At 53.0% G+C, this 10,108-nt stretch overlaps 2 protein-coding genes across 6 annotated transcripts; both read right to left on the bottom strand.

Moving 5' to 3' along the window:
- Positions 1 to 4,119: 4,119 nt before the first annotated feature.
- LOC116996432 (sulfotransferase family cytosolic 1B member 1-like) lies at positions 4,120 to 6,458 on the bottom strand. Of its 2 annotated transcripts, none has more exons than XM_033060039.1 (7): positions 5,718 to 6,458; positions 5,361 to 5,489; positions 5,175 to 5,272; positions 4,847 to 4,973; positions 4,675 to 4,769; positions 4,414 to 4,594; positions 4,120 to 4,340 (listed from the first exon to the last, which is right to left on the bottom strand). In XM_033060039.1, the coding sequence occupies exons 1-7, from the start codon at positions 5,863 to 5,865 to the stop codon at positions 4,228 to 4,230; spliced, it is 891 nt and encodes a 296-aa protein (XP_032915930.1). In that variant the 5' UTR covers positions 5,866 to 6,458; the 3' UTR covers positions 4,120 to 4,227. The 2 variants fall into 2 exon arrangements, with proteins under 2 accessions (XP_032915930.1, XP_032915931.1); XM_033060040.1 differs by having other exon boundaries at positions 5,175 to 5,294; positions 5,383 to 5,489.
- A 435-nt stretch (positions 6,459 to 6,893) lies between these two features.
- On the bottom strand, positions 6,894 to 9,768 carry LOC116996430 (sulfotransferase family cytosolic 1B member 1-like). 4 transcript variants are annotated; one of them, XM_033060037.2, is made up of 8 exons: positions 9,201 to 9,768; positions 8,371 to 8,522; positions 8,048 to 8,197; positions 7,854 to 7,951; positions 7,621 to 7,747; positions 7,449 to 7,543; positions 7,188 to 7,368; positions 6,894 to 7,114 (listed from the first exon to the last, which is right to left on the bottom strand). In XM_033060037.2, the coding sequence occupies exons 2-8, from the start codon at positions 8,516 to 8,518 to the stop codon at positions 7,002 to 7,004; spliced, it is 912 nt and encodes a 303-aa protein (XP_032915928.1). In that variant the 5' UTR covers positions 8,519 to 8,522; positions 9,201 to 9,768; the 3' UTR covers positions 6,894 to 7,001. The 4 variants fall into 4 exon arrangements, with proteins under 4 accessions (XP_032915928.1, XP_032915925.1, XP_032915926.1 ...); XM_033060034.2 differs by having other exon boundaries at positions 8,371 to 8,519; positions 9,201 to 9,767; XM_033060035.1 differs by having other exon boundaries at positions 8,069 to 8,197; positions 8,371 to 8,519; positions 9,201 to 9,762.
- Between the last annotated feature and the right edge of the window lie 340 nt (positions 9,769 to 10,108).

The following is a 10,108-nucleotide window of genomic DNA, read 5'->3' as shown; positions in this document are numbered from 1 at the left end:
ACCAAGGAAGTTCTGTTCTCTTGTTACAAGGATGTCAGCAATCCTCACTGCTGTCAAAAGAGTCAGTCCCCTGGATGCCAGCCCTGAGACTCACACAAATCTCATGCATTTTTTCCATGAACTAGAAATGCCAGAGGCAGGCCGAGGAATGAGAGGCCACAGGGCGGACTTGAAAATGGCATCCTTTTTCGCAGTGAGATGCTAAAAGTGCTGATACTTCTTATGCTGAGAGAAGTCAACAAATTCTTCATTTGTTTGATGATAATACCAAAAATGACATGCAATTTGTTCTAATAGGTCACCAGTAGCTTCCATCTGCTCCCAGACAACTTAACCCAGTGAGTCCATTGCCACTGCCTGTGCCAAATCACCACCTGCCTGGTCATGTCATCAGCTGTCTAAACATGGCTCTGGGCCTCTTCTGAGCCCTAGAAGTGCTAAAAAGCAAAAAGGACATCATCTGGGATGGCTTTTACTTGGAAAGTTGTCTCTTGAATATAAACACCATGCCTGGAAGCAGTTATTTAACCACCTGGAGCCAAAATGACAACTAAAACACACGCATATAACTATACACTTGATCCAACACAATTTGGGGAACAAATGGCATGCAGCAAAAAACTCTTACCTAGCAAAGTCTTCCAAGGTACATAAGCATTGTGCTCTGAGTTCCAAGATGCAATTTGCTGCACCATTTTGCTGCTTTTCCTTGCTGCTCCCCTCCTCCTTGCCTGGGCTGCTCCAGCAGGTTTGGTTATCAAGCAGAAGGAGCTTAAGTAAATTGCCCTCTGAACTGGATTTTTCAAAAGGAGGAAGTCATAAAATATGGGATGATGGCAACAAAGCACGTATTCTGTGTTTATTCATTGCTTTGTTATGCTCTGGGAATTTAATGGTTGAAATGGTCCTTCCCTTGCCAGAATATACTATGATGTTATTATAGTATAAGAGCCCAGTCCTTAGGAGGACTTTGTATCCTAGAGATAAGAAATATGGTGTATCACTGCAAAAAAGACTTTTTACTCCCTTTAGGGTCCCAGGTGGCAAAATGAATTGTTTGTTACATAGTAGATCTGTTTGTAAACTGTCAACAGGAACGAGGAGTGAATCTTGTGGTTTGTTTGCAGAGGTTTTCAAAAGTTGATGCTATCTGTGTGAGTTTCCAAAAGTTAGTATTTTACCTGTGTTGGCTCTGTGGCCTTTTATTCCAGAGGTCTAGGCAAGCATTTAATAACCTGAAAATATAGGAATCTAAAGGGGCAGCTCAATGATTTTTAAGTATTGTCCATAATATTCAACAGGGCTTTTTCTAAACCCTCAGGTTCCATGACTATTATGCCAGCATGTTTCAACCGTGATTTGGCCTTGCAGCCAGGAATTTTACTACAGTCTATCCACAGACCTTTGTATCCACAGTAAGATTTTTTTTTCAGGCTAATTTAGCTTATTTTGTAAAGTCCTACAAGAAACTTAAAAGTTTTTCCAGCAACTATTGAAAGGCCATGTTCATATGGGCTAGTGCAGATCATAGAATCATAGAATATCCTGAGCTGGAAGGGACCCACAAGGATCATTAAGTCCAGCTCCTGGTCCTGCACAGGACAGCCCCAAGAATCACACCATGTGCCTGAGAGTATTGTCCAAATGGTTCTTGAACTCCTTCAGGTTTGTTGCTGTGACCACTTCCCTGGATAAAAACTTAGATGGGAACTTATTTTTTGTTTCCAGCCCCTTAGTATCAAATTCCTCCATAGCAAATGAAAGCAATTGCGAGGGCAACCAAATAATTAGATTTGTCTTTTTTCTATGGCTAGCTCTAAAGATGATACTCAGATTACTCAGATCAGAGAAGATAAGCATTTTGAGAGGATTAAAGGACAAAATCCAGCAAATGAGAGAGAAGTGGGACAGAAGAAAGTAGATGGTGTTAAGTATGTGTATTTCACACATCTAACATTACTAACAGAAGTGCTGCATACAGTGATGCAACCTCCAGCCTTGTTAAAAAACAACAGGCTTTTCAAGGCTAAGGCTCTCATGTGAAAGTTAGGCAATGCAAACTGATGATTTCCACACACCGGTCTCTTCACCATTGTGCTGGGTCACTGGGGGTTGCAGTGTGCATGGCACTTTGATTTCTATGAAACCTCGACCCCAGCCAGCACCTCAGAAATTCAGGGCCAGAGTGGAAAAGGGAAGATTTTGCCCTGACGAACCACCAAATGACTCTGTGCCTTCCCTTTCACTTAATGCAATGAAGCAGTTTCTGGTCTGAAAGTAGACTTAAAAGTCTTGACTATCTTTTTTTTCTTGGTTTTTTTTTTTCTTTTTTTTTTTTTCCTGGGGGTGCAGTTGTGGGAGGGCTGGCAAAGGAAAGAGAAGATACTAGATTGGGAAAATTTCAAAGCTGGCTCATCCCTACATTAGCAATTTAGCATTTAGCAATTCTGCAAAGTCACATGTGCATGTGCTCAGTAAAACGTTTGTAATCCCCAGGGTACAGGGAAACTCCAGCAAAAGTTAGTGAGATAAAATAGTGTCCCCATGACCATCTTTCTTGAATAAATTATATCTTTTATACCTGTGCACTGTTACCGCAGGATGAAAAAACTAGGTTTATAGCATTGCACTTGGATTTTTTTATTCAGTTTAAGATTCTACACACTCTCTTCACTGCTGCTGAAATGCTGCAAGGGTATTTTGGCAGGTAAACAACAGCCATCAGGGTGGCTGGCACCAGAGCCATTTCCACTCTGCAAAGCCAAAGCATTAAAGAAATGAGAGAAGGTTCAGGCCAAACTTGGTGTCCCTGCTAGGAATCTGCATTCTAGAAGAATAGGTGATGCACCCTGTCCTTATCAGCTCTAGAGTGAGGAGCAGCAGCAGACTTGCCCAGGCTCCGTGCAAATGTGGTACACTCCTGTCTTGCCAGCATCTGTCCAACCTCCCAAGGAAAGCTGCGTGCTGTGGTCATGGGCAAATCTGCAAATCCCATGGATATGGACATGATGGGACTCATCTAATGGCACCAGCCTTAAAAAGAGGAGTTGCTCTCTCCATTCCACCTTTTCGTGTATGTTTGCTGTTCATGCTCCCATGGCAAACCTTTTCCCATGATTTTCATCCTGCAAATGGTTTATTTTACTGGGAGAGTTTGCTGCTGAGGCAGGAAGGAGCTAGGCTACGATGGCTGGAGCAGCCTCATCACCTCGTCACCTCAGCCGGTGGAGTGGCGGCAATAACACCAGAGCACAGACCAGAGGTCAGAACAGCCATCACTGCACCCACCACTGCAGAGACTGGTCCCATCTGTGAGGACACAAGCACACCCAGAGCCCTGCTAAGGGCAGGGGTGCCCACAGCGTGCTGGCATCACCCAGACCTGGGGGTCTAAACTAGAATAGCACCTCTTCCCTTAACTCAACACCCCAGAGGAGCAGGGAACTGGGTCCCCGGGGTTATTGCAGCAGATCCGAGATCATGGAAAGAATTAGGGGTGCTGATTGCATCCCAAGGTACCCCAAACCCACCAACCTGGACCCCCGTATATGCAGCTCTGTGCGGGTGAGCACGGGCAGAGCACCCAGAGACACCCATCTCACCTAAGACCTGATGCTCTGCGCTGGAAGAGTGACGCTGGGATGGTGACACCAGAAGGGTGACACCGAGACAGTGACACCTGCAGGGTATCAACAGGAAGGTGACGGCAGCAGTTTTTATGGGCTGAGACAGGGAGGTGCTGAGGGCAGTAATGTTTGCCAGCCCAGCAGCTGCAGGGAGGGAGGAGCGAGTGCAGGGAGAAACTGGCAGCCACTGACCTGCAGGGAGGGCCACAGTGGATATCTCCAGCCCCACCAGTCTTACTCTCCCCCACAGGTCCCAGGCTCCATCCCACTGTGTGAGGGTAGGGAGGACACCTCTCACTGCCCACACCCACCCAATACACAGATTTGCCAAATCCCTCTGGAATCTCATAAACTGCTGCTGGCAATCCCCCCACCACAGCAGCTGAGGGGTGACACCTGCTTGTCCCCAACCCAAGAAGAGGACAGCAGCCCCAGGGGAACAGCTGGGTTGGGATCAGCACAAGCTCAGGGCAGTGAGCACCCCAAGGCAAGATCAGGGAGCACATTTTATTTCTCTCCAGAAGTCCCAGGGGAGAAGAAGGAATGGCAGCAGTGCCATCACAGCACAGGGCAGATTTTGGGCGTGTCTGGCGGTGTCTCCTCAGATCTGAGTGCGGAAGCACAGGTCGGTGTCTGACATCTTCTGCACATAGTCCTGGTCAAAGCGCTCGTTCTGGGCCACGGTGAAGTGGTTCTTCCAGTCTCCAGTGGTGCCTGTGGCCAGGCAAGATGGGGCTCAGCAAGGGCCGGGGGGACAGTGCACCAGAGGCCCCTCAGAGCCACTCACCTTTGCGCATGAAGGGGGACACGCCGTGGTCCATGAGATCAGAGGGCACCTTGCTGTAGTTGGTTGCAGGGTTGTCCCGCATGGCCTCAAAGGAAGTGTGGCGGGCAATGGTGTCCACCGCCCCCTCTGACAGCTTCTGCCCCAGGAATTGGGCCACCTTGGCAATCTCCCGGTGGAGGTTCTGTGTGACACAGGCCAGCCAACACTCACCCCTCCTGCCCCACACCAGGCCCCACACCATCACCCACCCTGCCCCATCACCTCCTTCAAATCCTCGTAGAAGAGGTAGAGGATGGGGTGATCCTTCCTGCGCTCCCAGTAGCCCTTGACATGGTTGTACCAGGAACCATATGCCACTGCATGGGGAGAGCAGCCAGTGGGTGACAGTCCCCTACAGGGTCCCTCACACACACCCAGGGGTTTCCTGTCCCACCTCTGCCAGCCATGAACTCCTCCAGGTACTGGGCCCATGTCCCTGGGTGCGGCAGCAACTTGTTCATCAAGTCAAAGTGGTAGTAGGAGACAGCCACATCCTTGGCGTTGCGCCCCACATAGATCATCTGCAGATGGGCCATGGAGATATGAGGAGCAGCCCCAGCACCCCCAATAGTGAGGACACTCCAGCTGCTAGAACTCCCATGACCACTTAGGATGCTGGAGGGAGCAGTGGGGAGTCCTGGAGGGACTGGATGGAGTTTCACTTTTCAGGGAAACAGGGGAACTGGAATTCTCCCCATAGCAGGGACCGGGTTGGGGGTTACCTTGCAATGGTTTCCCCAGAAGGATTTGGGCAGGATATGTGCTGGCAGATGAGTCTTCAGTATGCGTGGTGAGGGCATGGTGGCCAGCAGGTCTGTTCCTGGGGGATCCCAGAGCACTTCCTCAATGGGCTCTTGGCAAAGACCCTTGGGACTCAGCCCCTGTGGGGTACCCCTGCACCTCACTACCTGATGCCATCTTTCCAGGGGCAGAAAACTCCAGCATAGGCACTCTCTTGCTGATAATGTCCCGCTTGCACTTCTCAGGGTCTCCACCTTGCAGGATCATGTCCACAATCTCGCTGACCCAGGTGGTGCCTGGGGAAAAGAACCCATCAAGGGGAGTCGCCAGAGCAGCATCGGGTGTCTCAGCACTGACAATTCCTCAGAGCATGACCAGATGCCATGGAGGAAAAGGGAAATCCTACACAACTCTGCCCCAGACACCCCCTAAATATGTTGCATGCCACCAGGCATTGGGTCTCAGCTGAATACTACACTCGCCCACCCAGTACCAGCACATCTGGTTGCCTTGGGGATGCTCACCAGATTTAGGGAAGGTGACCACCACGATGTCCTCAGGGCGGCTCTGGAAGGTGTCAATCCGTTCCCAGTTGTGGGCGAAGGCATTGACCATGGGGATGCCATGCACTGTGAGCCAGGGCTGACGCAGATAGGTGTCTGGATTGGCCATCCTGCTGGGGACAGGGGCATGTGGCAGGGCTGACTGATGAGGGGAGGTCCAACCCCGCCCCAGCAACCCTCTGAGGGCAGCCACCAGCCAGGGCAGCCCGGTCACTTGGCATTGTGCCTGCTCAGGGAGCAGCAGCGATAGCACCAGAGCACAGACCAGAGGTCACCACGCCCATCGCTGCACCCACTGCTGGAAACAAGGGTCCCAACTGCGGGGACAGGAGCCCACTCAGAGCCCTGCTAAGGGCAGGGATGCCCACAACGTGCTGGCATCACCCAGACCTGGGGGTCTAAACTAGAATAGCACCTCTTCCCTTACATCAGCACCCCAGAGGAGCAAGGAACTGGGTCCCTGGTGTTGTTGCAGCAGACCACAGGTCAGGGGAAGGTTTAGGGTTGCTGATTGCACACGAACCCAAAATGCCCCAAAACCACCAACCTGGACCCTGCAGCATGCAGCTCTGTCTGACTGAGCATGGACAAAGCACCCACAGGGCACCCCGGGACACACACCCGTCTCACCTACAACTTGCTGCTCTGCAACAGGAGAGTGATGCTGGGATGGTGACACCAGGAGGGTGACAGCAGAAGACAGGGAAACTGGGAGGTTCACAGCAGTTATTACAGGAAGAAGGAAAGAGGCAGGGCGCTGAGGGCAGTAATGTTTGCCAGCCCAGCAGCTGCAGGGAGGGAGGAGCGAGTGCAGGGAGAAACTGGCAGCCACTGACCTGCAGGGAGGGCCACAGTGGATATCTCCAGCCCCACCAGTCTTACTCTCCCCCACAGGTCCCAGGCTCCATCCCACTGTGTGAGGGTAGGGAGGACACCTCTCACTGCCCACACCCACCCAATACACAGATTTGCCAAATCCCTCTGGAATCTCATAAACTGCTGCTGGCAATCCCCCCACCACAGCAGCTGAGGGGTGACACCTGCTTGTCCCCAACCCAAGAAGAGGACAGCAGCCCCAGGGGAACAGCTGGGTTGGGATCAGCACAAGCTCAGGGCAGTGAGCACCCCAAGGCAAGATCAGGGAGCACATTTTATTTCTCTCCAGAAGTCCCAGGGGAGAAGAAGGAATGGCAGCAGTGCCATCACAGCACAGGGCAGATTTTGGGCGTGTCTGGCGGTGTCTCCTCAGATCTGAGTGCGGAAGCACAGGTCGGTGTCTGACATCTTCTGCACATAGTCCTGGTCAAAGCGCTCGTTCTGGGCCACGGTGAAGTGGTTCTTCCAGTCTCCAGTGGTGCCTGTGGCCAGGCAAGATGGGGCTCAGCAAGGGCCGGGGGGACAGTGCACCAGAGGCCCCTCAGAGCCACTCACCTTTGCGCATGAAGGGGGACACGCCGTGGTCCATGAGATCAGAGGGCACCTTGCTGTAGTTGGTTGCAGGGTTGTCCCGCATGGCCTCAAAGGAAGTGTGGCGGGCAATGGTGTCCACCGCCCCCTCTGACAGCTTCTGCCCCAGGAATTGGGCCACCTTGGCAATCTCCCGGTGGAGGTTCTGTGTGACACAGGCCAGCCAACACTCACCCCTCCTGCCCCACACCAGGCCCCACACCATCACCCACCCTGCCCCATCACCTCCTTCAAATCCTCGTAGAAGAGGTAGAGGATGGGGTGATCCTTCCTGCGCTCCCAGTAGCCCTTGACATGGTTGTACCAGGAACCATATGCCACTGCATGGGGAGAGCAGCCAGTGGGTGACAGTCCCCTACAGGGTCCCTCACACACACCCAGGGGTTTCCTGTCCCACCTCTGCCAGCCATGAACTCCTCCAGGTACTGGGCCCATGTCCCTGGGTGCGGGTGGAACTTGTTCATCAAGTCAAAGTGGTAGTAGGAGACAGCCACGTCCTTGGCGTTGCGCCCCACATAGATCATCTGCAAAAAACTTGGTGGCATGTGGGGACTTGCAAGCTCCCAATGGGACAGGCAGCCCACTTACGTCTGCTGGATCCCTCCAAGTACTTTCATTCCAGCCTGATACCTTGCAGCGTTTTTCCCAGAAGGATTTGGGCAGAACGTGAGCTGGGATGTGGGTCTTGATGATGCGAGGGGATGGCATGGCTTCCAGCTGCTCTGTGCCTGTAAGGATTTCCCCCAGAAGTGATCCCACTGTGGTATCCTCCCATAAAAAACTAGACCTGTCCCCATCTCCCATTGCCACCCACTGCCACCTACCACCCTCTGCTACCCTGCTACCTGCTGCCATCTTCCCAGGGGCAGCAAACTCCATCATGGGCACCCGGTTCACAATGTCATCCTGCTTGCATTTTTCTGGGTCACCGCCTTTCAGGACCATATCCACGATCTCACTGACCCAGGTGGTGCCTGGCAAGGAGAGATTGGGTGTCCAGTTAATGCCATTCCCACTGGAGCCCCATCTCAGGCACCAGAATCACCAGTGTTGCCTTTTGTCATGCCCCCAGTTCCAGCCCAGGCATTTGCAAGTTGGTACCTCTCTTCCTGAGCATGGCCCCTCTCTGGTGCCTGGGGATGCTCACCAGACTTGGGGAATGTGACCACCACGATGTCCTCAGGGCAGGCCTGGAAACTGTCAACCTTTTCCCAGTTGAGGGCGAAGGCACTGACCATGGGGATGCCATGCACTGTGCGCCAGGGCTGCCGCAGGTAGGTGTCTGAATCAGCCATCCTGCTGGGGACAGGGACATGTGGCAGGGCTGGCTGGCAGTAAGGAGAAGCACAGGGCTTCCTCCTTCCCTTGGGGGGCCCCAAAATCCTTGCTGAACCCAGCCATCCTAGCCATATGAAGGAAACCATGCCCTGCTTGCTGGCATCACAGGAGGTGGCACCTGTTTTCGGTGGGGATTTTGGGGCCCAGGTGACATTGCAGGAAGAGTGGAAGGGCATTGCCAGCTCTGGGCAGCTCAGGTCAGACAGGCAGTGGGCAGCTACCCATATCATGCTGGCAGCACTGTTTCTGGGAGCAAAAACTCTCAGGGGCATTCCTAGCTGGAGTTGCAGGCTGCTTTCTCTTTGCTTTTTCCTCCCCATCACTCCATTGTACAGCAGCACGGGAAGCCTTGCTTTCAGGGGGCTTGAGTGAGGGTTGGACAGAGACAGGAACGAGGAGCAGGACTCACAGGACTCTCTGCCTAGGAAGCCTTTCCACCCACCATCCAGGACAGAAACGCTGGATATGCCAGCTGCAAAACTCCCACGCTGTGATTTTTGGAGAGAGGCTTGGTGTCTTGCTTCCACCTCCTGGGGGCTTACGGGGACACGCAGCTCCCGTACCCACCCCCGCAGGTCCCCCGCTTATGAGGTCAGGGCACGCCGAAACGATCGTGGCCAAAGCCCCCCGGTTACTTGCCTCTTTTCCGGGTGCTCTGTCAGGGAGGAGGCAAAGCTATGCCCGCCGCTTACTGGGCGGGATTTGTTAATTTCCTTCCCCTGCACGGAAGATGGAGGCCGCAGGGAGGTGGGAGATACCGCTGAGACTAGAGGCTGGAGCGACTTGGTCCCGGTTTTGCAGTGGGAGGAGTGCAGAGAAGGGGCGAGCGGGGGTGCGGACGGTCCCCGGATGCCTGCAGTGAGCTGTCTGTGCTCAGCACCCGTTGGAACTCACACGGGCAGCGGGAGTGGAAATCGCTGCTTCCCCTCCACCCGCAGAGATAAACACAGGGAGGAAATCCCAACCCACATCCCGGGAGGCTGAACATCACCTTGTCCTGGTCCAAGAATCACCTGCCTGGACGTCCCCAGCTCCTCACACCGACGTGGGGCTTGTAAGCAGGATGTGGGTTCAGGCTTTGGTCGTACCCCTATTCCACTCAAGTAAGGGTCCAAAGTTTGCGGGGTTGCAAAGCATAAGTGCTCCTGGGAAAAGTGTTTAAAGGTGCCGATAGTGGTGCAATGTTCTTCCTTACCTTAGCCGGAAGGGTGTGGGAAAGGCAGGAGAGATGGTAGCTGGGCAGGGCCAGCTGCCAAGCTGTTGGCAGCCTGGAGAAAAACGTCCCTGATTTGTCTCCAGTGAGATGTTCCCAGTGAGATGAGGCATGCCATGGCAGGTGTTCAGGTGTTTTGCTGTCCATATGCCAACAAAATTGGCTGTGTGTGCAAACAGAAGAGGCAAAGCCAGGAGCTGGGGAAGTACATCTTCCAGTGGAAGACATCTCCAGTGGCATTTAAATGAATGTGTGAAAAGGATTTATTTCTGTGAGATAGGTCCCCTCACAGCACTGCTGCTCTTTAGGAGTTGGATCTGGGCTACATCTTTTC

This window comes from Catharus ustulatus, chromosome 5 (genome assembly GCF_009819885.2).
Source record: "Catharus ustulatus isolate bCatUst1 chromosome 5, bCatUst1.pri.v2, whole genome shotgun sequence".
NCBI classification, from domain to species: domain Eukaryota; kingdom Metazoa; phylum Chordata; class Aves; order Passeriformes; family Turdidae; genus Catharus; species Catharus ustulatus.
This window is presented reverse-complemented; position numbering and strand designations above follow the sequence as displayed.

Bases quoted from the DNA above. Each gene is read 5' to 3' on its own strand.
- LOC116996432 (XM_033060039.1), bottom strand. From the start codon at position 5,865: ATGGCCAATCCAGACACCTATCTGCGTCAGCCCTGGCTCACAGTGCAT. The intron at 4,595-4,674 runs GTGATGGGGCAG...TGTGTCACACAG, and splicing joins TCTACGAGGATTTGAAGGAG to AACCTCCACCGGGAGATTGC. The intron at 4,341-4,413 runs GTGAGTGGCTCT...GCCTGGCCACAG, and splicing joins GTCCCCCTTCATGCGCAAAG to GCACCACTGGAGACTGGAAG.
- LOC116996430 (XM_033060037.2), bottom strand. From the start codon at position 8,518: ATGGCTGATTCAGACACCTACCTGCGGCAGCCCTGGCGCACAGTGCAT. The intron at 7,544-7,620 runs GTGGGACAGGAA...CTCCCCATGCAG, and splicing joins GGAGTTCATGGCTGGCAGAG to TGGCATATGGTTCCTGGTAC. The intron at 7,369-7,448 runs GTGATGGGGCAG...TGTGTCACACAG, and splicing joins TCTACGAGGATTTGAAGGAG to AACCTCCACCGGGAGATTGC.